General features: G+C 48.7%; 2 protein-coding genes across 7 annotated transcripts in view; one reads left to right on the top strand and one right to left on the bottom strand.

Annotated features, from left to right (window-relative positions):
* The window catches only part of CKAP5 (cytoskeleton associated protein 5), a 113,084-nt gene extending 106,318 nt beyond the window's left edge, over window positions 1-6,766 (top strand). For 4 of the 5 annotated variants that reach the window (XM_047878154.1, XM_047878156.1, XM_047878155.1 and 1 more), the window contains 7 exons: window positions 700-775; window positions 1,484-1,672; window positions 1,761-1,898; window positions 2,394-2,477; window positions 2,573-2,732; window positions 5,799-5,950; window positions 6,033-6,766. In XM_047878154.1, coding sequence (XP_047734110.1) covers window positions 700-775; window positions 1,484-1,672; window positions 1,761-1,898; window positions 2,394-2,477; window positions 2,573-2,732; window positions 5,799-5,950; window positions 6,033-6,299 — 1,066 coding nt within the window. In that variant the 3' untranslated portion in view covers window positions 6,300-6,766. The remainder of the gene's footprint in view (window positions 1-699; window positions 776-1,483; window positions 1,673-1,760; window positions 1,899-2,393; window positions 2,478-2,572; window positions 2,733-5,798; window positions 5,951-6,032) is intronic. The other variant, XM_047878158.1, reaches the window with a different exon arrangement.
* F2 (coagulation factor II, thrombin) lies at window positions 557-26,281 on the bottom strand. Of its 2 annotated transcripts, XR_007156304.1 has the most exons (15): window positions 26,107-26,203; window positions 25,570-25,733; window positions 24,835-24,859; window positions 24,499-24,549; window positions 22,984-23,089; window positions 22,738-22,874; window positions 21,041-21,355; window positions 20,584-20,709; window positions 20,377-20,503; window positions 19,522-19,689; window positions 18,819-18,992; window positions 18,417-18,598; window positions 9,848-9,918; window positions 9,462-9,706; window positions 557-569 (listed from the first exon to the last, which is right to left on the bottom strand). XR_007156304.1 is itself a non-coding variant. In XM_047878160.1 (14 exons), exons 1-14 carry the CDS (start codon window positions 26,183-26,185, stop codon window positions 9,563-9,565), a joined length of 1,869 nt encoding a protein of 622 aa, XP_047734116.1. In that variant the 5' UTR covers window positions 26,186-26,281; the 3' UTR covers window positions 9,446-9,562. The 2 variants fall into 2 exon arrangements, 1 of the variants encoding a protein (XP_047734116.1); XM_047878160.1 differs by lacking the exon at window positions 557-569 and having other exon boundaries at window positions 9,446-9,706; window positions 26,107-26,281.
* Between the last annotated feature and the right edge of the window lie 133 nt (window positions 26,282-26,414).

The following is a 26,414-nucleotide window of genomic DNA, read 5'->3' as shown; positions in this document are numbered from 1 at the left end:
CATGGAAACCAAAGTCACTAAGACCAATTATAACTTTAGGTTTGCCTAATAAGTTTGTTTATTACTCTTCTCTTCCTCATGAACCTAAAGTGTTCTGACCCGAGACAGCAGCTAAAACTAGTAACAACTTAGTAAGCCAGCCAGCATCAAGACTTTTCTAGAATAGGGACGCCTGGGTGGCTCAGTCAGTTAAGCATCTGACTCATGGTTTCTGCTCAGGTCATGATCTCATGGTTTCATGAGTTTGAGCCCCACAATGGGCTCCAAGCTGACGGTGCAGAGCCTGCTTGGGATTCTCTGTCTCCCTGTCTCTGTTCCTCCCCCACTTGCACTGTCTCTCAAAATAAATAAACTTTAAAAAAAATTATAAAGAATTTTCTAGAATAGAACTATCATGTTTGTTGATTACCTCTCCTTCCACGTACATTTCAGGTACATTTCTTTCTCAGCTACCAGTGACAATGAAAAATAGTGACAAGCTTTACCATTTACCAAGTAGTAACTGAGAAAGCTTAAATGATTGATGTTTATTTTCTTTATAGCTGAATGTCAAGTAATCAGAGACAGTCCTGATCCATAGGCTCTCAATTTGTTAGATGGATACAGAATATTTACACTTGGCCTTTCAACTATTGGTTTTAATTGGAATGCACGTTTGAAACTTACTAATGTTACCATGTTGGGATTTTTTTTTTCTAGTGCCCTACTTGTTTTGCTCCAAGACAGCCTGCTAGCAACAGCCAGTTCTCCCAAATTCTCAGAGCTTGTTATGAAGGTAAAGTTGAAATAATTTGATCTCTTTTCTTTCCAAAATGCAATACTTGTTAAAGTGTGCAGAGAGCGGAGTTGAAAGTAAGACATAGACTCAAATCAACCAAGGAACACCTGAAAAAAATATACTTGGTCTCGAGTTTATACCCCAGGCTCAGGCCTGAACAGTTCTTGGCCTCAAACAATGAAAAGGGAAAGACGAATTATCCTAGAAGCAAAAGGCAATTAGTTTCATGAGACAAATGTTATACCTTTTTGGGAAATAGTAAGTATAGCCCTGTCCTGTAATATTTTAGCCTCTTGAACGGAAAACCCGAAGTGAACGTATCTGCAACATTATAACATTGTTATTACACTGTAATTGAGTCTGTGTCCTGGGGTCAGGTTTGGTTAAGCTGTATGAACTGCTGTACTGTTGGGTTCCACACCTGATTCTCCATACCTTCTCACCAAGGCCCCCGTTTCCAGGGAGTGTGAAGGAGGTGTGGGGATGATTACATGGATGGCTGGTCACACTCTTGCCGTGATGTGCTTGAAATGAGTGAAATTGTTCATGTTTTAGCAGCTGAACTCAAAAGGCATGGTGGTGTTCCACACTTATATCCCTGACCATCTTTTGGAAGTGACCACAGAGCTTGGGACAGGTGAATGGTACCAGGAGTGATCCTCATTCTTCAGCCACTCCTCCTAACTTTGTTTCTTTTTCCAATAGTGTCTCTGGAGAATGGTTCGACTCTTGCCTGATACCATCAACAGCATTAATCTGGACAGAATTCTTCTGGACATACATATTTTCATGAAGGTCTTCCCCAAAGAGAAACTGAAGCAATGCAAAAGTGAATTTCCCATAAGGACCCTAAAGACGCTGCTGCACACTTTATGCAAATTAAAAGGGCCCAAGGTATGTGAGAACAGCAGCTGGTCCCTGAGGGAGCTTGAGAGAACATCACGCCATTGCTGCCATTTCAATGCGCGTCTGTCTCCCACAGATCCTAGACCACCTAACAATGATTGACAACAAGAACGAATCTGAGCTGGAGGCCCACCTCTGCCGAATGATGAAGCACAGCATGGACCAGACCGGGAGCAAGTCTGATAAGGAAACAGAAAAGGGAGCATCTCGAATAGTAAGTGTCCTGACTCGAAAGACTAAGGGTGGTGATCCTGTCACAGATGTAAACGCTGGAGCCCATCTTTCTGAGGGTCTAAGGTTAAGGCTCAGGGATGGGACCACTCTCCTGCTGAGGTGTCATAACCATTTTCCACCTTTAAGTTTTCAAATATGAACTAGTTCTAACCATGTGCCTCTTGGTCCCTAAGAAAGGTTTCTGTACTTGTGCTTAAGGCTTTGGTTGCCAGATAAATCCACTGTGAGCTCTACTTAATTAGGGAGGAATGGGCCAAGGTCCTTCCTACTCAAGTTTAGTTGAAAAGCTGCAGCTGGAGGCATTCAGTAACTCAGAATGTTAGTGTTTTCCACTGTAGACATTGGTGCTTCTGTTAGCCACAGGAACATACCAGTAAGGTCTGGATTTTGAGATATCTTTAGTTCTTATCCAACCATGGGGGGTTCCTAATTAATAACTCAGGTCTAGCCGGTCCTTTGTGCCTTTCAATTTCAGGATGAAAAATCATCAAAGGCCAAAGTGAATGATTTCTTGGCTGAGATTTTTAAGAAGATTGGCTCTAAAGAGAACACCAAAGAGGTAAAAGGGAAAGGGTCTAGCCAAATGGGCTTCTGCTTTATAGAGAAGGGCCACTGACTAATTTCTCCCTCCTCTTCCTTTTTCTTATTAACCAGGGCCTAGCAGAGTTATATGAATATAAGAAGAAATATTCAGATGCTGACATTGAACCATTTCTGAAAAATTCCTCCCAGTTCTTCCAGAGCTATGTTGAAAGAGGCCTTCGGGTGATTGAGATGGAGAGAGAAGGCAAAGGCCGTATTCCCTCATCAACAGGTATGGTTTCCTCTAGTAGCTTCAGGGATGAGTTCAAAATATCTCCCAGCTCAGGAACTGGAGGCTTTGACACATTTAAATTAATGCCTGTGCCCCTCAATATTTAATGGTCACCAGCGATGTTCACATGGCTACAGACAGTGGTCACCTCTGTCACCTGACTTGACCCATCATCAGTGTTTGACAAGGACAGTGTTCCCTGCCCTTGAAACCATTTCTTCTCTGGGCTTCTAGTTGTCCATGCTCTCTTTGGTCTCCTCCTACGCAGCCTTCCTGGCCTCTTCCTTCTTGGTCTCCGATTCTTCCTCTCCTTGAACTCTTCATGTTGGCGCTCCCCAGGCTTCAGTCGGTAACCATCTCTTCTTACTCTCATTCCCGTAACTAATCCATGTAGTCTCATCACTTGAGATACCATTTACGTGCCAGAGAGGCCCAGTGTTGTTTTGGGTCCAGCTCAGACCTTCTTCCTAATCCCAACAGATACATCCTGCATGATGCCTCCACTTGGGTCTCTAGTAGGCATTGTAAACTCAACATGTCACTGCTAAGCTCCAGATATTCCTCCAAGCCAGGAGGAGACCTGCTGTTTCCTTTCTTGTCCATCTCAGGTCATGGCAACTTTGTCCTTCTAGTTTGCTTAGACCCAGAGCCTTTGAGTCTTGTCTTCCTCTCTGTTGGGAAATCCTTTTGGCTCTGCCTGCAAACCATGTACAGAATCCACACACTCTTCTCATGACCTTCACGGCCACTGCCCTGGTGTGAGAGTCGTCATCGCTCACCTGGTTTATGGCACTGTTCTTCATGCTGACCCCTTGCCTCCACTGTCGCCTTCCCATTTCCATGCGTAGCACCAAAACAGTATTTCTCAAATGTCTCCCAAAGGCTCTCCCTTTCTCAGCAAAAGGCCTTCTAGAGATCTACGAGGTCCTACACGTAAGGCCACCACTAGAGCCGCGTCTTCTACCCACTCCGACTCCCATTCCGAATACTCCAGCCCCCACCAGCCTCCTTGCTGTTCCGGAACACACCAGGCATTTATGTACCTGCTTAGACCTTTGCACCAACCGTTTCTTACATGTAGATTGCTCTTCCACAAGATGGTCTTGTGACTGGCTCTCTTTGTTCCATCAGATCCTTGTCCAGACACCACTGTCTCAGTGAGACCTTCCTTAAAATTTGTCATCTACTCCCCACCCCTTGATCAAGCAAACCACGGTATGTCCATATGTAGACATTCTGCTCATTACACTTCAAGAAAAAACATCTTAAGGTCTTGGAGAGGCATAATTTAAGGTGTTGAGAAGAAGAGAAAAATAATTTCAGAGAATATAACTGAAGCTTCAGCCTAGCAAGATACATGGTGAGAGAGAACATGACTGGAATCTGAAAACCACAAAGGATGGCTTCTCAGCCTTTTGGCTAAGATCAAGTGTGAAAACCACAAAGGAACACGTTTTTTCAGGCAAACAAATTTGGGAATGTTAGAGGAGGAGTTTCATGGAACTCACAGAGAACTAGATGCAGGACAAATGTGAGAGCTCTACTCTGCATGGTGACAGAGATCTCTCTTTTGGTGTAATAAGGCCCTTGACAGCTCTTTTCTATAACTGACACCTTCAAGGTCTTCCTTTGTCTCTAGATCCTGTGAGCAGTAATTTGCAGATACTTGGCTTTTCCAATGTGGGGAAGTAATGTTTCAGCTTAACATTCAGAGAAGCTTTCATTCCTATCACTCGGCAAGTACTGTTGTGTGTGCCGGCAGCAAACAGAGAGAAGCCTCTGCTAGAATTTCACATCCACCAGAGTAGGGCGCCCGGGTGGCTCAGTCATTAAGCATCTGACTTGGCTCAGGTCTTGATCTCACAGTTGGTGAGCTCGAGCCCTGCTTTGGGTATAAACACGAGCCTCGAATGAGCCCCACTTCTCTGTCTCAAATACGTAAACTAACAAATAAATAATAGATAATAAATTAATAAATAATCCACAAGGGTAGAGACAGACGCCGAACAATTAACCTAGTAGATACTGTGTTATGTGGGGTGTTGGAAGTGGTAAGCGGACCTACCATAGTTTGCTTGGTCGAGGTAGAGCCCCCTTTTCTCACTCCCAGAGTCCTCTCTGGTGACATCCAACATTCGATACTTTGGGCCTGAACAGCACATTTGCAACACACGTGCGTGTCCCCACTGATGCCTGAGCGGTTTTGTGTGGAAAGCATTCACACGTCCCTCGCCGCTGACTCTCACGTCCTTCTTTGTTCACTCTCCGTCAGAGCATTCTCCTCACGTTTACATTAGGGATTCCTATTTTCCTAGAGGAATCTTGTGTGCGACTCTTCGGTTTACCGTAAGGAAGTTTGTCGTCCCAGGACCTTATCTTTTTGGTTTAGATAATGCATCTTGTAACGCATTATCTTTGGGTGTTTTAAATGCCTGCATTTTGTTATTGTTCCTTCTCGGGAATTTAAGAACTGTGACGGATATTTTTGGTTTCTCCCCATCTCCTGCCAGAATATTGCTCTCCATGCTGGGGTGACAGATGCTCCCGTTCCTGTCCCTTCTTTGGGTGTTTGTAGGACACCTCCGTTTCCGCCTCTTTCCCTTGAATACACTGTAGCCTTCAGCTCCTGCTCTCTCCCCCAGTTTGAATAAGCACTTCCTCCTGTGTGTCACCTCGTCCAGACCTCGTCTAATCGTTGCCAACATTTAAAGTCCTTAGGTTCCTCGGCTGGACACTTCCCGTAGCCCCAGCAGTGGCGTGGGCCTTTTGGATGGCCCAGGTCGGTGTAGGGTCACAAGATCCAACCCCTCATATCCCAGATGTAGATGGCCGGCCCAACTGACAGTCTGCTCTTCTCTGTTGACTCCTGAAGCTCTCGCTCAGCTTATCTTGTGTATTTCAGAGCACCCTTTATCACCAACTCCAGATGGACTCTTCTGGATTTTTCAGTCTTTATAATGGCGATATCTAGGTCCCAAATCGTTCCCTGTGGTGGCAGATCAACCAGGCCAGTCTAGAAGTGGGACGTGGGTACATTTGAGTGTCCTTTCCACACTTCCTCTCTAGGCATCTCCCCTCAGACGGAGGTCACGTGTATGTCTGCTCCCACAAGCACAGTGTCCTCCATTGGTAACACAAACGGAGAGGAGGTGGGACCGTCGGTCTACCTGGAAAGACTCAAAATCCTCCGACAGCGGTGTGGTCTGGACAATACAAAGGTACCGCTCCTTTCCTTCCGTGTGGCTCGGGGACGGAGTGGCCGCTGCCGTTCCAGAGCTGCGCACCGACCCGCTTGACCAGTGTCTCCCCTTGTCTCCACAGCAAGATGACCGACCTCCGCTGACCTCTCTGCTCTCCAAACCAGCAGTTCCCACGGTTGCCTCTTCCACAGACATGCTGCACAGCAAACTCTCTCAGCTCCGGGAGTCCCGGGAGCAGCACCAGCACTTGGACCTGGATTCTCACCAGACTCACTCTTCAGGAACCACGACCACGTCCTCGTCCTCCACGGCTAACATTGACGACTTGAAAAAGAGACTGGAGAGAATAAAGAGCAGTCGCAAGTGAAGCCGCCCCAGCCCCCGGCACCCCGCAGCTTCAGTTCACTAAACTCGGAGTCCTCCTAGTCGAAGGGCCTCGGCAGGCCTAGCACACAGACTGGCCGGCTGCACACACCGCGGGTCCGGGAGGAGCCGCCGCGGCGCGAGTCGTTGTACATACTCTGCTTCTCCGCCAGCGCCCTGCCTCTAGAAGACTGTCCGTGTAGTAGTTTAGTGTACAGACTTGTAAACAGCTGCCCTCCTCTCAGCTCCGACTAGTCTCCATAGCCTTTGTCTTTTATTTTTAACTGCTCATTTGTAAAGTCGTCCTGATCTTTCCTAGCTTTTAACTATTAGAAACTTTAATAGTTTTTCCTTTGAGTTTGTGAGCTCTTCTCCCTGTAGCCCTGAAGGGTCACTGTATTCTGTATGAATGCATGGCATGATACAACTAATTTAAGAGTCTTTTATAAATAAAGTTTGCATTAACTAGAACTGTCTCCCAAGATGCTCCGTATCTGGGCAGCTCTGTCATCGGTTCTTGGGCCCGGCCGGCCAGCACCCACAGAACGGTTAGGGAGGCCCCCTCACGGAGCAGCGCCGGGGCTGGGTGCACAGGCTTGGGCTTCTGCTCCCTTGGGAGGAGCAGCAGAGCACCTTTCCTGCTTTCCACCTGCAGCCCCCGGGAGAGCAGAGGAGTCCCTTCCCCATTTTGAGGTCCTGGTCATGACTTCCCTCCCACCAGCACTGTGGTTCCAAGGAGCTCTCGGGCTTCCTGCCACTTTGCACGCGAGATGGGCCCCATTCTGGCCGGGCCGCGGTGCCTCTCACACGGGGACTGGATTGGGGAGCATCTGACTCAAGGAGGTGGGGGGACGTTCAGGAGCTTCCTGCCTGGTTTCTGGCGTCTGAGTCTAAACCCACAGCTGCTTCATGCTCAGTCTGAGGACCAGAAAGGGAACAGAGGAGTCTCCTCCGGGATAAATTCCCCAGGGCCCCCCTCCACAGTCAGAAAAACCCTTTAGCACTAAGAGGCTCTGGATTCACACGGGCAACTTCTTGGGCAGCCAATGGGGTCAAGGAACTTTTTTCTAGACTACCTTTCACTCAGCTGGCGTTCAAGAAATGAAAGGCTGGCGGAAAGTTGCTTCTAGTGTGGTTCTCAGGTGGCCCCCGTGCTGCCTGGAATCACACTCGCCTCTGCCCCCCGCAGTGGGAACGTGGGAGTAGGCGCTCCCTGGAAGGAAGACCGAGGAGTTAGTTTGCTGCTGTGCTAGGACAATGTATCTGGAAAGAGTGGCTGTGCTTGGGTCAGCGATTTGTATGCTGACAGCTGTGTTGAAGGGAAGCGATCTTGAGAATGTGTACCCTTGTTTCAAGAGCAGAGGTGGGATACTCGAATTCTTAATCCATTTCCCCAATCTGGTTAAAAGCTCTGGGCTGGGGGCACTGGGTGGCTCAGTCCGTTAAGCATCCGACTTCGGCTCAGGTCACGATCTCATGGCTCGTGAGTTCAAGCCCAGCGTCAGGCTCGGTGCTGACAGCTCAGAGCCTGGAGCCGGCCTGGGATTCTGTCTCCCTCTCTCTCTGCCCCTCCCCCACTCACGCTCTGTCTTGGTCTCTCAAAAATAAACGTTAAAAAATAAATTTTAAAAAAGCTCTGGGCCGCCAAGGTCCTGCAAACTCACTGAATTCCCAGTTTTCCCCCTGCTTTCTGGTCAACCAGAACCAAACAAGGGCAAAGGAACTCAGTCCCAATTCTCTGTTCCTGAAAGTATTGAAAAACGGGAAGGGAAAATAAAGAGGAGGGAAGGGGACAAAAGTACTTACCTTCAGTCCCTTCCCACGCTAAACCATGAGGTTTATAGATCTTAGTCGAAGATTCTAGGTCACAAATGGTGATCATGGTGGCATCCGTGTTCTTCCCCCAACGAGCTCAGGGATGAGACTTCACAGCACAGTCCCCAGAGAAGTATCAAGTGATCGGCATCTCACGCCAGCTGACACTCAGTGTTGTGCCTGTTGCAGGCTGTGGTGCCTCACTCCCCAGCCACAGATGCACCGAACAGGAGTGGCAGCGGGCCATGGTGCAGCCGGAAACTCGGCGGAGCCGCGCAGAAGGGCAGTGGTGCGTCCGCCGTGCTCCATCCCAGACCAACGACCTCTGCCGGGAGCAACCTTCGAGAACATGCTGTGACTCTTAGGACTCGGACATTCGTCCAAACCCTTTCTGAATCTACTTATACACCCTCTAGGTCCCATTTCGTAGAGAAACAAATTGCTCGGGTCTGATAACGATGACGTGAGTAGAAATCCCAGGAAGCAACAACCCCACCAACGTGCTATTTGCAGGGGCCAGAGGAGGGGAGTGGCAGAGCAACTCTGATCACACCAGGCAGGAGTGAGCATACAGGCGGCCGTGATTTATGCACAGCTTACCAGGTACTGGGCACTTGGCTAAGTACACCATACACGTTACCTAAATTACTCCTCAAAACCTTACTGAGGCAAGTAATGTCATTGCGTACATCTTCTATGTAAGGAAACAGGCTCACGGAAGTCAAGTGCCTTGTCCGTGGTTCTCCCTTTCCTACCCCAGAACACTGAACCCAGACAGTCTGACGCTGGGGCCCACACTCCGAACCACCATATCCCACAAGACTCTCAGATGAAGGCACTTCAAATAACTGAGCCTGTTGGGGGCATTAATCTGATGTCATTTTAATGACGTGCAGAAGCACATAGGGACTTCCGAGGAAAGTGGGAGGTAAAGAGAAAGGTGTACCTACTCACCCCTCATCGCTCCGGTCTTCCTCCCGCCTCTTCTCTGGTCCTGGGACAAGCGCTTTACAGCCCTGACAGCAGAGTGACTGAAAGCACAGGTTTCAGTATCTTCTGTGCTCCAAGTCCAACTCTGACCTTTCTTAACTACATGACCTTGGACAAGACGCTTCTCCTAGTTGATTTCCTCACCTACCTCTTACGAGCATGAAATGAGCTAACCCACGAAGGCCGCAAGTCCGGAACATTTTCAGTGCTCCTACTCTCAGGCCACCACCTCCCCGTCACCTGCCCCCCCCCTCCCCTTCTAGGACTGGGGGACCCGCTAAGTCCTGTCATCCAGTCGGACTGGCTCTTCCAGAGCTGCCCACGAATGGCACTGGGAGCGCTGAGGCTTGTTGACAGGCACTTTTATTGAGAACTATACTTTTAGGAACAAAGCACAAAAATAATTCCTCCGACTTGGTTTCTGTGATTTTGCAGCGAGGAGCCTAGAAGGCGAACGGCCCCCTAACTTCCAGACTGATCAATGACCTTCCGTATCCACTTCTTCAGGCGGAACACGTGTGTGTAGAAGCCGTATTTTCCATCCCTGTCACAGCCTTCGCCCCATGAGACGATGCCCATTTGGTACCAGCGGTTGTTAAAGGGGCTCTGAGGAAGAGACATGGGGATTCCAACAGAGTCAAGTCCAAGGCAGTGGCAGGCAACTCCTCCTGAAAACTGGGTCCGTCCTTACCCCCCTGCACCCTCAGAAGATCCACCCACCAGCTCCTGGCCTTCAGTGATGCTTACCTTCATGACAAAGGGTCCCCCGCTGTCGCCTTCACAAGCATCCCCTCGCTTCCCTTCATTGGGCTTGTAACCTTGAGAAAGAAGAGTAGAGTTCAGGCGCAGAGCTCGTGCTCCCTCCGCTCCTCTGGAAGAGACAGCTGGCGAGTGTCCACTTGACCCTCTGTGGTCATCCTTGACTCCTCACTTCCTCACCCCTCACATCCAGTCCTTATCACGGCTCTGTCTTCACGCATCCCAGTCAGCTAGTTCTCACCGCCTCCATCCCTGGTCACAGCACAGGCATCTCTCCCCTGAACTAGTTTCCCTATCTCACGCACGCGTGCGCACGCACACCATCGTCATCACCTGAATACGGAAAACACCCAAGCTTCAAATCAATTTAGTATATTTAATGGGCATCTAATGTTAACACTTATGTGGAGAGGAGAATGTAAATATCTACTAGATAAAAGAAGTGGGTAGAACTGAATTGGAACCTTGTAAATGACACCAAATCTACAAAATGAATGGATGACAACTAAAGAGATCCATACCAAGATACTAGGGAAACAAAAAATAAGAACAAAAAGCACCTTGGCTAATAAAAATTCTCCCCCCAAACAACCACGAAACAAAGGAAAACTAACTGAATGAAATTTCCTCAAGCAAAAGTGTAGGATGTAACAAAATACCTTGAATCAGACATCCAAAAATTTTAAATAAATGGACAAATCAGTAGGAAGAAACACAAAGAAAGGGACTGAAGTGGAACTCAGACCAAAGAAGAAATCGGAGTCCCTTAAAAGAAAAATAGGACCTTGGAACAAAACTAATATTTATTATATAATCCAAGAAAACTTACAGAAATAAAATAAGATTAAAGGTATACATTGAAAGGATCCACACGGGGTAGCTGGCAAAAATGACCTGAAACACTCAGCTCTGGGACATATCCCAACAAAACTTCAAAGATGAAGGAAAAAACCCTCAAAGCCTCCAAGCACAAAAGACCAAATACCTCACAAGTTCTAAAGAATGACACCAGCATCAGATTTTCAAAACCAACATACAAAGGAAGTAAGCAACAACAAAGCTATACTTCTTTTAAAAATTCAGGGAAGGAAAACGTAAGCCACGGATTTTATACACAGCCAATCAGAGCTTCCGGTGTCGAGACTACAGAAAAACAGTTAACAAACACAAACTCAAGAAATTCTACCACCATAACCGTTGTTGAAGAACCTGCTTCATCCAAGAGATGAATGCTTTAGCAAAAGGGCTGATTAACTGTCCTGACAAGTAGAAAAATGAAGCTAAAAATATCAAAGATCCTGAAAGAGGAGAGTAAACTCACTGATTGTTGTCAACAGGTGGGAGTTAAGAATTAATAGGTCATATAAGAAAAGAAGGAACAAAAGGCATTTCAAAAAGGTAGAAGCCCAAAGATAATCACTAGAACAAAAATGCAAACCTTCGTAAATATATAAATTTTAAAACACAAAGAAAAGATCACATGGGAAAAAATACAGCAAATGAAACATAATACACGTGATAATCACAAAATACAAATACAAATTCAATCATATCGATAAATGTGAATGGGCTTAACTCACTTAAAAAAGAAAAAGATTTCTTTTAATTCTTCCTCTCTTTTTTTTTTTTAAGTTTATTCATTTTGAGAGAAAGAGCGTGAGCAGGGGAGGGAGAGAGAGAGAGAGAGAGAGAGAGAGAGAGAGAGAGAATCCCAAGCAGGCTCCAGGCTCTGCACAGAGCCTGATATGGGGCTCGATCTCACAATGGTGAGATCATGACCTGAGCCAAAATCAAGTCAGACAGATAGGGGCTCCTGGGTGGCTCAGTCGGTTGAGCATCCGACTTCAGCTCAGGTCATGATCTCGCAGTCCATGAGTTCAAGCCCCGCATCGGGCTCTGTGCTGACAGCTCAGAGCCTGGAGCCTGCTTCAGATTCTGTGTCTCCCTCTCTCTCTGACCCTCCCCCATTCATGCTCTCTGTCTCAAAAATAAACATTAAAAAAAAAAAATCAAGTCAGACATTTAACAGACTGAGCCAACCAGGTGCCCCTCCCTCAAAATGATATTTAATTTGACTCACAAAGCAGGACCTAACTATGCTAGATATAAGAGACAAAACAAAGTGATTCATAGAGGCTAAAGTTGGAGGGATGGACAAAGGTATATCAAGTGAATGGAAACAAAAAATGAGGAAGAAACAGTGATCCTGAAGTTGAAAATAATTTAAGGAAGTAGTACACTTTTAATGCTAAAAGCCACAATTCATAATGAATAAATAACAATTACCACTATCTGTGCTAAACAGCACAACAACCACATTTATAAAGAGACTGTAAGCAATGCAACGAGACAGAAATACATTAATAGAATTTAACACAAACTCAGTAAAAGATCAAGTGAACTGAAAATAAGTAAGGATATAAATGACCTAAATAAGAGGGCACCTGGCTGGCTTAGTCAGTAGAATCTGTGTCCCTTGGTCTTGGGGTTGTGAGTTCGAGCCCCACACTGGGTGTAGAGATTACTTAAAAATAAAAAGTAGGGGCACCTGGGTGGCTCAGTCTGTTAAGCATCCGACTTCGGCTCATGTCATGATCTCAGTTCGTGAGTTCAAGCCCCCCGTCGGGCTCTGTGCTGACAGCTCAGAGCCTGGAGCTTGCTTCGGATTCTATGTCTGCCCCTCTCTCTACCCCTCCCCTGCTCATGCTCTGTGTCTCTCTGTCTCTTGATAATAAATAAACGTTTAAAAAAAATTGTTAAAACACAATATATAAAATAAGGTGCTAAGGAGTAAAAAAAAAAAACATAATAGATTGCAGTGCTCTAGAAAGATACAACATAGACTTGAGCAAATGGGCAGACATCTCTTGTCCTTGAAAAGAATGACATCAAAAAGATGTCACTTCTCCCTAAATAATTTATAAATTTAACACAATCCCAACAAAAATATCCATAGGCTTTTTTTTTTTTTAATGGAGCTAGACAAATTGATACCAAAGTTCATACAGAAAAACAAACCTGCAAGAATTGCCAGGAAAACACTGGAAAAGAAAAACAGGAGACAACAAACCCTACCTATTAAAACATACACTAAAGTCTCTATAATTAAAACAAGACAGTACTTTAATAGAATAGACAACAGACCAGGAGAACCAAATAGAATGTCTTTGAATAGAAACAGATTTGAACACAAATAGAGCCTAGTATGTGACAAGTGTGACATCTCAAATCACTGGGGCAGAGGCGCCTGGCTGGCTCAGTTGGTAGAGCACATGACTCCTGGTCCTGGGGTTGTGCGTTTAAGCCCCACGCTGGGTGTAGAGCTTACTTAAAAAAAAAAAAAAAAAGAAAAAATCAAATCACTGGGCAAAGATAGAATTTTTAATAAATGGTGTGGGGACAGCTGGTTAGCCATTTGGACAAAGAGAAGTTAGATCCATACCTTGCATCATACCCAAGAATAGACTCCAAATGACTCAGGGGTCCAAGTGTAGAAAAATGAAACTAAGAACTAGAAGAAAACGTGAGTGAATTTCTCTATGACCTGGATGTAAGGAAAGTTTTTCTAACTCCATCAAAATCCAGACGCAGGAAAATATTAATACCTTTGGCTACCTAAAGAAAATTTTTAATTAGAAATGGTAAAAGGCTGGGACGCCTGGATGGCTCAGTCAGTTAAGCGCCCGACTTTGGCTCAGGTCATGATCTCACGGTCTGTGAGTTCGAGCCCCGCGTCGGGCTCTGTGCTGACAGCTTGGAGCCTGGGGCCTGTGTCTCCCTCTCTCTGACCCTCCCCCACTCATGCTCTGTCTTTCTCTGTCTCAAAAATAAATAAACAATAAAAAAAAAATTTTAGGGGCGCCTGGGTGGCGCAGTCAGTTAAGCGTCCGACTTCAGCCAGGTCACGATCTCGCGGTCTGGGAGTTCGAGCCCCGCGTCAGGCTCTGGGCTGATGGCTCAGAGCCTGGAGCCTGTTTCCGATTCTGTGTCTCTCTGCCTCTCCCCCATTCATGCTCTGTCTCTCTCTGTCCCAAAAATAAATAAACGTTGAAAAAAAGAATTTAAAAAAAAAATTTTTTTAAAGAAATGGTAAAAGGTTATAAACGTTAAAAACCGAACTGGGAGAAAATATTTGCAACATATATCACAAACAAAGGCCTATACTGCCAATACATGAAGAACTCTCAACAATTGACGGGAAAGGGACAAAAAATGGGCCAAAAAACCATGAATAATTCATAAAAAATACTATAAAAATGGTCCTCAAGGATCTGAAAAGATGTTCAATTGCAAAATATTGACAACAATCTAAATGCCCCCACACAGGAAACAGTTGAATAAGCTATGGTACGTCTACATAATGGACTACACGGTGTGGCTTTTTTTTTTTTTTTTTTCCAAGAATAAGGAAAACAAGGGGCACCTGGGTAGCTCAGTCAGTTAAGCATCTGACTCTTGATTTCAACTCAGGTCATGATCTCATTGTTTGTGAGTTTAAGCCCTGCATCAGGCTCTGTGCTGATGGTGTGGAGCCTGTTTGGGATTTCTCTCCCTCTCGCTCTCTGCCCCTCCCCACCTCAAGAATAAACAAACATTAAAAAAAAAAAAAAAGGAATAAGGAAAAAAGGTCTATAACCAATATGGAGTGAATTTCCAGGATACATAAACTGAAAAAAGCAGGGTGCCTGGGTACCAGGGTGCCTCAGTCCGCTAAGCGTCCAACTCCTAATTTCAGTTCAGGTTATAATCTCACGGTTTGTGGGTTTGAACCCCACATCAGTCTCTGCACCGACAGTGCAGAGCCTGCTTGGAATTCTCTCTTTCTCACTCTCTCCCTCCCCCTCTCCTGCTCTCTCTCTCTCTCTCAAAACGGTTAAGTATCCAACTCTTGATTTCGGCTCAGGTCATGATTTCACGGTTCATGGTTTCAAGCCCCACATCGCCTGGAGCTTGCTTTTGATTCTGTGTCTCCCTCTCTCTCTGCCCCTCCCATGCTCATGCTCTGCCTGTCTCTCAAAAATAAACAACAAAATTTTTTTAAAAATTTTTAAAGTTTTTGTAAAAAGTGAAAAAAGCAAAATACAAAAGAATGTCTACAGCATGCTACGGTGTGTGTAAAAAGAGGGAAATCAAAGGGGCCCCTGGGTGGCTCAGTCGGTTGAGCATCCGACTCCGGCTCAGGTCATGATCTCGTAGTTCATGAGTTCCAGCCCCGCGTCGGGCTCTGTGCTGACAGCTCGGAGCCTGAAGCCTGGTTCAGATTCTGTGTCTCCCTCTCTCTCTGCCCCTGTCCCCACTCACGCTTTCGCTCTCAAAAATAAATAAACATTTTTTAAAAATTTTAAAAAGGGGTGTTTGGGTGGCTCAGTCAGTTGAGCCTCTGACTTCAGCTCAGGTCATGATCTCAGTTTGTGGGTTCGATCCATACCTTGCATCATACCCAAGAATGCTCCACATCGGGCTCTGTGCTAACAGCTCAGAGCCTGGATCCTGCTTGGGTTTCCATGTCTCCCTCTCTCTCTATCCCTTCCCTGCTCGTGCTCTCTCTCTCTCAAAAATGAATATACAATAAAAAAAATTGTTGTTAATTAAAACAAAGCAGGGGAATAAAATACATATGTGTCTGCTCATTTGTGCTAAAAGAAACACAGGAAGAAAAAAAAAACACACAAACTACTGCTATGGGGTGACTAACAGCCTGGATGGCAATGGAGTGGAAAGGATAAGGGGGTAAAAGGATAGAAGGGAAAGGGGAGTGTCACTGTCTGAGTTTCAGAAGCATGTTAATACTCCAAAAATAAAAATGACAAAGATGGGATTCAACAAAGTTGAATACAATTAGAAACAACTAAGCCTAACTGTATTTTAAATAAAAACACAGAGAAGGTCAGAAAAAACTAACCCATGTTACTTGAGAGAGAGAGAGCATGAGCAGAGGAAGAGAGTCAAAGGGCGGGGGGGCGGGGGAGAGAGAATCCCAAGCAGGCTCCATGCTGTCCACATAGAGCCCAATGCAGGGCTCAATCCCCAGAACTATGAGATCTTGACCTGAGCCAAAAATCAAGAGTCTGACATTCAACCAACTGAACCACCCAGATACCTCCCAAGTTACTTTTGAACACAGCATTTCAACTATGTATCCGTAGGCTGAAGCCAGAAACACTGTGAAGAAATGCTGATCCTTAGTAGGATTGTTTTTCACTGTGAGATGGATGGGTGATTCTGAAACAACGCATTCTAGTATTGATCAAATAAGTTAATATCATATGAATAATAGGAGTCAAATTTCTCCCTACAACAGAGAGTTACGAATATGGAAAGGGAGAAACTAAAATTAATCCTGCTGGATTGCAGTAGGTGGGTTCAGATAGAGAAACTGATAGATGATAGAAAGAAAAATCAATCTAGATGTTGGTGTATGCATAATACACACGTTTTCTAGATCTGTCTGCTGAGAGGACATAGAAGCAATGACATCCCAGTAGCAATGTGCACACCTAGCACCCAGATCTTGGTTTCTAAGCACTGTTCTCCACTAGAAAGAAGGTGGGTTGAATCTGGAATATCTCGCTCTGCCAATGTAAAAAAGTACTCAGGAATGACAGGGACATCAAAAGTCACAGAAGCCAGGCTGAAGGGACTCCCACTGGCCAAACTTGGCAAATTTGAAAATCAAAATAAATAATGATAGTAGCTAATTATAGCCCTTAGAATAAAGACCCAGGAGTCCACACTGACAGAATGAAAGAAAGGAGAGGGCTCCCTTACAATGAAATAACTAATAAATGTAGAAGGAATGACAGAATTAGAAAATCACCATTAGGCAGCCCTCCAGAGTTGGAAGAATGGTTTGATGAGAAACAGAATACATAGTGTCAAAGTTTCTCCCCACAAGATAGTTATTAGCAGAACCTCAGAGTGAGAAACTGGCCAGATGCAGACACTACCTTAACCAAGAAGTCAGAGTTAATCTCACCAGGTATGGGACAAATTGATATCACACGCCTGCTAACGGAGCAGACTTAGAAGGAGACAGCATGGCTTGGCCTGAATCTGATCACAAGGAAACCAAAACCTTAGATAAACTGAACTGAGAGCCAAGCTAGAGATTCACTGGGCTGCACTTGCCAAATATGTCCAAGCCATGGAAGACAAAGAAGAAAGACTGACAACTAAAGACGGTGTGTGACCCTGGATTGGATCCAGGTGAAAAAAACCTTTTCCCCCTTTGCCTTAGAAGACATTAGTAAGTAGGACAACTGGAAAACACTTGAATAAGGTGCACAGATTAAATAATGGTATTATATCATTATTAATTTCCTGATTTTAACAATTGTACTTCTTACGTTAGAGAACATCTTTGTTTTTTGGATCTATTCAACTATGTGGGTAAAAAGGCATATGTATAATTTACTCTCAAACAGTGTGTGTATATGTGCATATGTCTATAAATACACACACAAAGTGGGGGACAGAATCTTGATGACAGTATACAGGAATTCTTTGAATTATTTTTGTGACTTTTCTATGAGTCTGAAATCACACTGAAAAAAAATTTTTTTTTTAAAGTAAGCTCTGTGCCCGGTGTAGGGCTTGAACTCATGACCCTGAGATCAAGAGTCCCATTCTCCACCAACTAAGCCAGCCAAGCACCCCTAAACTAAAAATGTTTAATTAAGTTAGACCATCTATTCACCTGTCCCCAGCCCTCCAAAACTTCCTATCTCAATAAAAGCCAAAGTCCTTCAAGGCCCTAAAAGAAGTGCCCGTCTACGCCTGCCTCCCTCCCTCCCCTCATCTACTGCTGCCCTGCCTATGTTTCCTGCACTCCAGCCACACTGGCCTCCCTGTTGTTCCTCAGACACACTAAGCACACTCCCACCCCAGGGCCTTTGAACCTACTCTCCCCTCACCCTGAAGTGCACTTCCCCTAGACTGGCTCTTCTTCACTTCTTCTAGTCTCTTTTCAGAGAGACCTTCTCCAGCCTTGACCAACCACTCTCTTTAGCCTACCCTGTCCCCATCTCTCTCTCCCTTACTCTGCTTGATTTTTCTTCCTAGCAGAGGTTGCTATTCTACATCTGTTCACGGACACTCTCTCCTAGGAAGGGAGCTCTCTGAGGACACAGGCATTGTGCTTGGGTCCTTGTCGTATACTGTAGAATATTGATCACAATAGGCATTCAATAAATATTTGCTGAATGACTGAACACATGGCTTTTCCTCCACCCATGGCCTCATGCTGTGTGGACTTACGTCTATCAACAACTTAACCAGTGACTAGCACACCTAGTAGTTTATAATATACATATCACACACACACACACACACACACACACACACACACAATCTAATCTAACCCTCACACTACCTTACAGGATAGAGACTTTCATCTCCATTTTACAGAGGAAGAAACTGAGCCTCCGAGAGGTTACACAACTTTGCCCGAAGCCATTTGGCTTGTAAGTGACCAGATCCAGGATTGGAATAGGCCTGCGCCCTTCACATGTCTCAGTCCCCCCCCACCCCGAGGCCCAGAAGCGCCCGGGGGACTTGCCAGCACAGAACATGTTGTCCGTGATGCGGATCCTGGTGGACGCCCTGCAGACCGGCTGCTCCACAAGTGGCAAGTTCACCACCTGCAGGACGCTGGGCTGCACCTCACCAACACTGGCCGTCCACGTCTCCTTCAGGTTGCCCCAGCCTGTCACCCGCCCTTTGTATCCAGTCTGGATCAGTCTTTGGGGAAAGGAGAAGGACCTTGTGAGAACTGGCCCCTCCAGGAGCCCCCTGGCCTCAACACTCCCTTGGAGACCCGAATCTAAAACACCGGCGCAGAAAGAACTTCTGGGTTTACTCTGAGCCCCCGAGGCCTGGAAGGGGAAGGAACTTCTGCAAGGCTGCAGTGTCCCCCAGGCCCAGAACCCAGCCCGGGGACCCCCCACCCCCTGAACCCCACCTGGCCACTGTGGCCTTGTCAGGCAGGCACACGGGGTGGATGTAGCTGCTGAAGGCGATGGGCTTCTTGAGCTTCAGCAGGGCAATGTCGCGGTCCAGGTTTTCTCTCCAGTTGTATCTGGGGTGGATGTAGATCTTTTCCAGCATGGAGATCTTTTCAATGCTTCGTTCGTACCTGCGCAAACCCCAACAGGGAGATGGAGAAGCTGTAAGCCACCTGGTGGGGGGCAGCCAGTCCCTGAGAAGAGAAACCGCCTGCCCTTGGGGTCCAGGAAAGGGGCCACCCTCAGGCCACCAGTGAAGGGAGGGCACTGGCTCCTGCCCTGGCAGCATCTTCCGGCCTGAAGCTGCTCAGGGCTTTGGAGTCAAAGAGTCCAGGCAGGTGGGGGAGGAATGCAGGCTGCAGGCCCTGGTCCAAACAGTCTCTGTTCACAGCTCACACTTGGGCCCCGTCCTGGTATCTGCCTGGAGGGGAGCTGGAGACTGGCCAGGATTTCATTCTCTGCAAAGCCTTAGTTTTCTGTCCCCAGCTCCAAACCTCAGCTGAGACATGGCCAAATGGACCTCACAGCAGAGACTGCTGGGTTTTCTACTGTGGGACATGTACAGATATATTCCACATGCCCCAGAGCCGCCAGAACCCCTCACCATCACTCTGAAGGACTCTGAGCCCTGGCAGACATCCATGGGCCCCCATCCTGTACCTGGTGCGGGAGTGCTTGCCAATGCGCACCAGAAGGTCATTCTCGGTGAAGTTCTTGTCCCAAGGCGGGTACAGGAGGCAGTGGGCAGCGGTGAGGACCCAGCGGTCACTAATGAGGCTAGCCCCACACAGGAGTTCCTGGGGACTCTTCCGGAAAAGCATCACCTGCCTGGGAGGGGGAGTGGGCAGCATTAGGAGCTCGGTGGGCTGCCTCTCCACCTGCCCTAAAGTAGAGAAGTCCCAGGTTTAAGAACTAACTGGACAGGGGTGCCTCGGTAGCTCAGTCGGTTAAGTGTCCAACTTTGGCTCAGGTCATTATCTCTCTGCACCTGATCTCACAGTTGGTGAGTTCAAGCTCAGAGCCTGGAGCCTGCTTCAGATTTTGTATCTCCCTCTCTCTCTGCCCCTCCCACACTCATGCTCTGTCTCTGTCTCAAAAATAAACATTAAACACACACACACACACACACACACACACACACACACACACACACACACACAACAACAACTGGACAGAGCTGCCTGCTAGGCCTAGAACCCAGCTTGATCTGGTTGCCCTTGAGAACTGGAGCCTCCACATGACCCCAAGGGGCTGCCTCCTGCTATCGGCACCCTCCCCAGCTTCTGCAGGTCCAGAATTTGCACAGCCTGGCATAGCTCTGGGGTGAGAGAAACTGACTGAAGTAGGCAGACCCCTTAAGCTCTCTGGGCCTCAGCTTCACCCTCTGCGTGTAAGAAGCAATACCCCCAATCTCAGAGGAGTGTCAGCTGTCCTGAGCTGGGAAGCCCAGGCCTGTGAGGGAAGAGTGCCCCGGCGGGTGTTCCCCCCCCCCCCCAGGCTGTCCCCACGACGCACCAGGGTGCAATGCCAATCTCCGCGTCCCAACCCTTCACGATGCGCCCGTCGATGTAGGAATCCAGAAGCTCCTCTTCTGTTTTGTCCTTCAACGACTTCTTCTCGAACAGAGGCCGCAGCCCACAGTCTGCACAGCAAGCCCGGTGTGAGGAACCGAGCTGTGCCCCGAGCCCCACGCTTCTCCCCCCGCCGCCGCCACCACCTCACCTGCCTCCCCGGCGCCGAAGGTCTTCTCGTTAAAGAAGGTCTGGAACTCCTCGGCCGTGGTGCGTCCCTCGATGGGCGCGTCCGGGTCCTCGGCCAGCCCGTCGCTCACATCCTCCAACGGCTCCTCTGCGGAGAGCAGGCGCGGCTGGGGCCGGGCCAGCCTGCGCGCAGCCCCTCTTCAGCCTCCCCAACCCCCCCCCCCCCCCCACTCCCCGGGCGGCCTCGGAGGCCCTTGGGCAAGAGGCTGAGGAGCCCAGCACACCGCGGCCTCGGGAACTCTGCGTCGGGCCCTAGGAGGTTCAGCTGTGCGTGGGGCCAGACCGGCCCTGCCGCCGGGAGGAGGCGCTGCCGCGGACCGCGCCCCCTAGCGGTGGGGCAGCCCAGAGTCAGAAGAGGCGCTGCTCGGCTCCGCCCCCAGGCTCCGCCCCCAGCCTCAGGCTCCCCGGCCCCGCCTCACCGCAGTAGTCCAGGTTGCAGTACTCGAAGTCACCAGGCCCCGCGGACACATAACACCACACGCCCTCCTCGTCCCCGTCCGGGTTGCGGCAGAAGTTCTCCTCCAGCGGCACCAAAGGGTTGAAGTCCTGGTTCTTGCTCAGGGCCTTGGCCTGACTGCTGTCCCAGGCCAGGCAGGGGGACCCATGTGTGGTCACCGCCAGGCGACCGTGGTAGTACCGGCCACGCTCAGGGATGCAGGAGTCCGATGGAGGTGGCAGATTCACCGTGGAGTTTCTGGAGCGTGGGGTCGGCTGTACAGTGACGCCCCCCTGGCCTGGTGGGTGGGGAGGCAGGGGAGCGGGGTGGGTGGAACTACACGTGGAGCCAGACGCATAGGGTTTGACTCCCTGCCTTCCAACCTTCTTCCTATGTGATCTCAGGTCACTTGACCTCTCTGAGCTTTACTTTGCTTGCCCATAAAAGGGGTGACTAATGCCATTCTTGCAGGGGTGTTGAGAAATTTAAACAAAATACATACTGTAAGGGTGGGGTGCAACATGGGCCAGAAATAGCAACTAGGTTTCACCTCCTGGGCTATCTGCCACCTGTTGGTAGTGGCTGCCTGGAGTATTTAAAGAAGGATTCTATTTTTATAGGGGCACAGCAGGAAAAGTAGCTGGGCTGAGTGAGGATGCCTGCAACATGGGGGCGGGGGGCACGCTTGTGTAATGGTAGCTGCTTTTGTTACCATGACTAGTAATTTGCTGTAAGTCCCAGGATCGAGTATTGGGTCCAACAGGAATGCATGAAAGACAAAGAACACCAATCCATATTTGGTGGACGAATTCTTTACCCCTGCCTGGCTCCACATCCTTTGCCCTGTGATTTTATAGGCAAAGGTGTACTTGTCCACCTGGTGACTTTGGCCTTGATCATGTGGCTCACCCTGGCCAATGGAATGTGACAGACTGATACCCCAGCTATGAGTCTAGGCCTGAGACACACTGTGTGTTTCTACTCAGTTTTGTACCTCTACCGTCATCTTAGGAGATGGTGACTTTCAGCCTCAGCCCCAGGATGAGTAATGTGAAGCAGACCAGGATCCAACCCACCCAAGGAGCCAAGCTCAGCTGGACCCAATGTTTGAAGCCGAACCAGCAGCCAAGCCCAGCCTGCATAAGTGGCTACCACAGACACAGGCAAGCACAGCTGAGATCAGCACAGCACCCAAGCTGACCCTCAGACACATAAGAAATAAATGCTTATTGGTGTAAGCCCCTGAGCTTTTGTGGTTGGCTGTGATTTTGTGGGTTTTTGCAGCATTATTATGGCTAGAGCTAACTGACACATCATGCAAAAGAATAACAACAGAATCATTCTGGGCTGGACGTATGAGGCTGGACGTAAAGCACTCTGTAGTGCTCAGAAAAGGGCCCATGGACTGAAATGGTTAAGGAGGGCATCCTGAAGGGAAGAGAGCCTCAAGCAGGAAGGAAAGCATATTTGGAATGAGCCACAGCCTGGGTCATAAGGAAGCAAAGACAGGGGAGGCAGGTGAGGTCAGCTCTCTCTGGTCTGCTGACTTCACTGACCCACAGGCCCATATATGTTATAAATATCTAACCCATGCCTAAAGGTAGCCAGGCTCTCATTTCCTGTCCCAGGCTGCTAGGCACCTGAGCCTTGGCATGGGCTGCCTACTCATCCCCAGCTCACCACAGATGGGGATGCTGCACTCTTCCCTCCGCACGGTGGGGTCTGTAGTATAGCACCAGGGCCCAGTGGTGCTGCCATCTGGGTTGCGGCAGAAATTCTCCTTCAGGTCGGCCCCAGGGTGGGTGGTATTGTTGATTCTGGAATAGGGAATTGCTCAGCAGAGGCCATGCCCCCCCCCACCCCCGCCCAATGTCTCCTAGCCCCATATGCTCAGCCCCGCTGGCGACAGGCCTACCCATCACTCACTCAGGCTTATGTGGGTAACGACTCCTCCATAGCTGGCACTCGATGCCTGACCGGGTGAAGTTCACATTCCCTCGGTAATTCATACCCAGACCTTCAGCACAGTTACCTGCAGAGACCCCAGCCCACATCTCTTACCCTGAGGATCTGTCCCCTCTCCCACTTAGCAAAGCTCTGTCTGTCTACCTCCTCCAAACTACTTCTCCACAACCGTTAACCTGCATTTCCTCAGCCACCTCCTCTGTACCCAGCAGTTCACCAATCTATTTAAGAATACTCACCTAAAATTCACTGAGTACCCACCATGTGACACCCATGTGACAGACACTGTGCCAGGTACTAAGGACATCGTGAATAGTAAGACATAGTCAGGGTAAGTGCCTGCCCTCGTGGAGCTTATAATCAGTGGCTCCTCAGGGCCAGTAGGATGACAAAGTGAACAAGGTCCTTCTAATCTTGCCCTGGTCTATCTGTCCTGTTATCTTAGCTCCTCATGCATCAGGGCCTTTGCACATGCTGTTTCCTTTACCTTGGAATGCTCTTTGGTTGGTTCATCAGTGCTTCCCACAAATTTAGGTGAAACTCTGCCTCTTCTGGGGGGCTGTCCCTGATTCTGCCAGCAAACTAAATGTTCCTTCTCCTGGCATTGTCTTGGCACCAGCAATCACACTGATATTTTGTATTTTTGTTTCCCTATGAGACTGTGAGATCCTTGGCTCTCTTAAAATCCCCAGCATTCAACATAGTGCCTGGTACATAGCAGAGGCTTAGTAAAATGTCTGTTGAATAAGTTCTTTAACAAATAAAAGGCCAATGGTTAAAGAGTTATTGTTAAGAGCTAGGGTCTGTTGTTATATAAAAGATGTATTCAGAATGCTGTGGAGGAGGGAGGAGGCTCCTTGCAGGCTTAGCAAGGTGATGGCTTTGAACTAGTCCTTGAAGGATAGGCATGTTTTCAGTAAGTGGTGACAGTTGCTCCAGGGGAAGATGACAATGAAAGCAAAGGCCAGGAAGTAGAAACATCTTGGCATGCACAGAGAAGTGCTTGCTGTCGGAGTAGCTGGGGGTCTGGGTCTACGGTTGGTACAATGGGAGATAAGGCTGGAAGGGAAGGTTAAGGCCAGACCTGCAAAGTTTGCCAGGCTAACAAGCCTGTGCTTTATTCTGGGGGCAATGGGCACCCCTCAACGTCCTGAAGAATGAATGTGACATCATCAGAGCTCTGCCCTGGGAACCTGGGGAAGACGGACTGGCATGGACGGAGGCTCAGATGAGAATAGGCCTTAAATATGAATTCATTATCTATTCATTCATTTGTTCCTCCAACATTAATTATCTAATTCATTGCTGGGTACAGAGCCAGGTGTAAAAATACATCCTTGACCACAGGAACAGAAAGGCGAGGTCAGGTGCTAGAGGCCACCACTGCTGGGCCACAAACCTTAACCCACCCGACCTCGCTCTTCTCCCAGGCTGCTTGCTCACATCCTGCCCCCCACCCGCGCATTAGCTCCTCACCTTCCAGACATTCCATGAGCTTGTCTCGAGGTTTCCTCACTGACTCACAAGCTGGAAAAGACCCAGAAACTTTTGGGATTGGGGTGGGGACAGGATGGGCTCAAGTAGAGTGTGGGTGAGATGAAATGCAAAATCAGAGAGAGGGACAGGCAGATGGTAAGAAGGAAGGAAGGAAGGAAGGAAGGGAGGGAGGGAGGGAGGGAGGGAGGGAGGGAGGAAACAGGCATGGGTGGAGGGACGGATAGGTGCATGACCAGAAGATTCTCCAGAGTAGAACATCCGCTCACTGGGGTCCCCAGGACTTCCTTCCAAGAGCAAGCCCTTCCCAGTGCTCACCTGTGTACTTGGCCCAGAATACATCCTGAAAAATAAGGGCTGGCATGAGGTTGTGGCACATTCTGTTTTGTTTCATTTTGTTTTTCAATAGACTTTATATTTTCTCCTTAAACCTTCTTCTTTCCCTCACCCTGGTCACACAGGGGGCAGGCTCTGGAGAGGTTTGTGGTAGTTTTCCTATTTTTGTTTTCAGAAACACAAGCCCACTAAGGAGAGGAGTATTTGAGGAGAGGGGAGTCCCTCCCCCAACCAACCAAAACCATGGGTGGGCTAGACTGGAGAAGGGGGGTACGTGGGGCCCAGGCAGAGCCCTGGGGAAGGGAAAGGCTGCACCAAGCACCCAGAACCCCGAGGCCTCACCAGAGTCCCACACTCCACAGGCCACTGCTCCACCGCAGAAGAGCTGGAGCTGAGAGGCCATGTGGGCCAGGGCCAGGGCCCCCAGAGACCTCAGTGCACACGTGCAGACAGACATATGAAGACAGAGCAGCCCCCGATGATCTGGAGCCTCACCAGGCCACCAGATCTTGACACAGCCCGGGTGTCGAGCCCTCCAAGAAAGGCTGAGGTCGCTCATCTCCACAACCCAGTGAAATGGGGCCCAAGAGGACCTGAAGTTACCAACAGCTTAAGAGCTGAGACGTCCCTTGCTGCCTCATTTGTGGTCCCAGAGCTGGGCCTGCCTGGATGGCCCCTGCCCGCCCCCCCCCACCCTGCCGCGTAGCCGGCCTTCACCGTGGCAAAGGAAGACTCCAGGGCCTCAAAGGCCTCCTCGTAGCTGCACAGCTCCTCCACACACTCTCGCTCCAGGTTGCCCTTGCGCACTTCCTCCAGGAAGCCACTGTTGGCACGTCGGACCCGCTGGAGCAGCGATAGTGCTTGCTGAGGGGCCAGGAACACTGCAGGAGGAGGGGCGTGGGACAGCGGCCTCAGCGAGCCAGGCCGTCTTGGCCTCTGTGGTGGCAGTAAGCGAGCCTGGCCTGCCCCGCTGGCTTCCGAAAGGGATGCCTGGGATAGCAGCAGGACCCAAAAGGCTGCTATCAGTAGCCTACCAGCTCCTCTCCATTCACTGGACACCCCACTCCCCATCCTGAAGGAGGGGAACAGTCACTGGACAGCCAGACCTGAGCACTCGACTCCTTCCCTAAGCCGTATGCTGTAGGCTGAGACCCACCTGGGGTTGGCCCTGTGTTCTCGGTCAAGGCAGGAGACCCTGGCCCATGGGCCCATATCCCAGGCTATCAGCCTGTTCCACCTCCAAGCCCCTCTTACCATGCTGGCTGTGCACAAGGCTACACAGGGCAGCTAGGGCCAGGCAGCCAGGTAACCACAGGCCTCGGATGTGCGCCATAGTGTGTCAGCTCCTGGAACTCTGAGGGCTTGTCCTGACCCCTCTGGGTTAATGTTGAACTAACATGAAGAAATCAGCCAAGAGGGAGAGGTCACCAAGTCAGGGCCATGGGACTAGTGGAGATAGTCCACCCCCCACCATCCAGGAAGACAGGCCCTCCTGGGACCAGGGATAGACGGTCGGAGAGGAAGTCACAAAGGAAAGGTCATTGTGCCCACCATCGCCCAGC

The sequence above is a fragment of the Prionailurus viverrinus genome, chromosome D1 (genome assembly GCF_022837055.1).
Source record: "Prionailurus viverrinus isolate Anna chromosome D1, UM_Priviv_1.0, whole genome shotgun sequence".
NCBI classification, from domain to species: Eukaryota; Metazoa; Chordata; class Mammalia; order Carnivora; family Felidae; genus Prionailurus; species Prionailurus viverrinus.
Note: the sequence above shows the minus strand (reverse complement) of the source record. Positions and strands in the feature narration are given on the sequence as shown.

Coding starts and splice junctions, on each gene's coding strand:
- F2 (XM_047878160.1), bottom strand. CDS start 26,185: ATGGCGCACATCCGAGGCCTGTGGTTACCTGGCTGCCTGGCCCTAGCT. Junction 20,710..21,040: donor CTGCAACCTGGACTACTGCG/GTGAGGCGGGGC, acceptor TGCTCTCCGCAG/AGGAGCCGTTGGAGGATGTG. Junction 9,919..18,416: donor GGACAACATGTTCTGTGCTG/GCAAGTCCCCCG, acceptor TTCTTTCTCAAG/GTTACAAGCCCAATGAAGGG.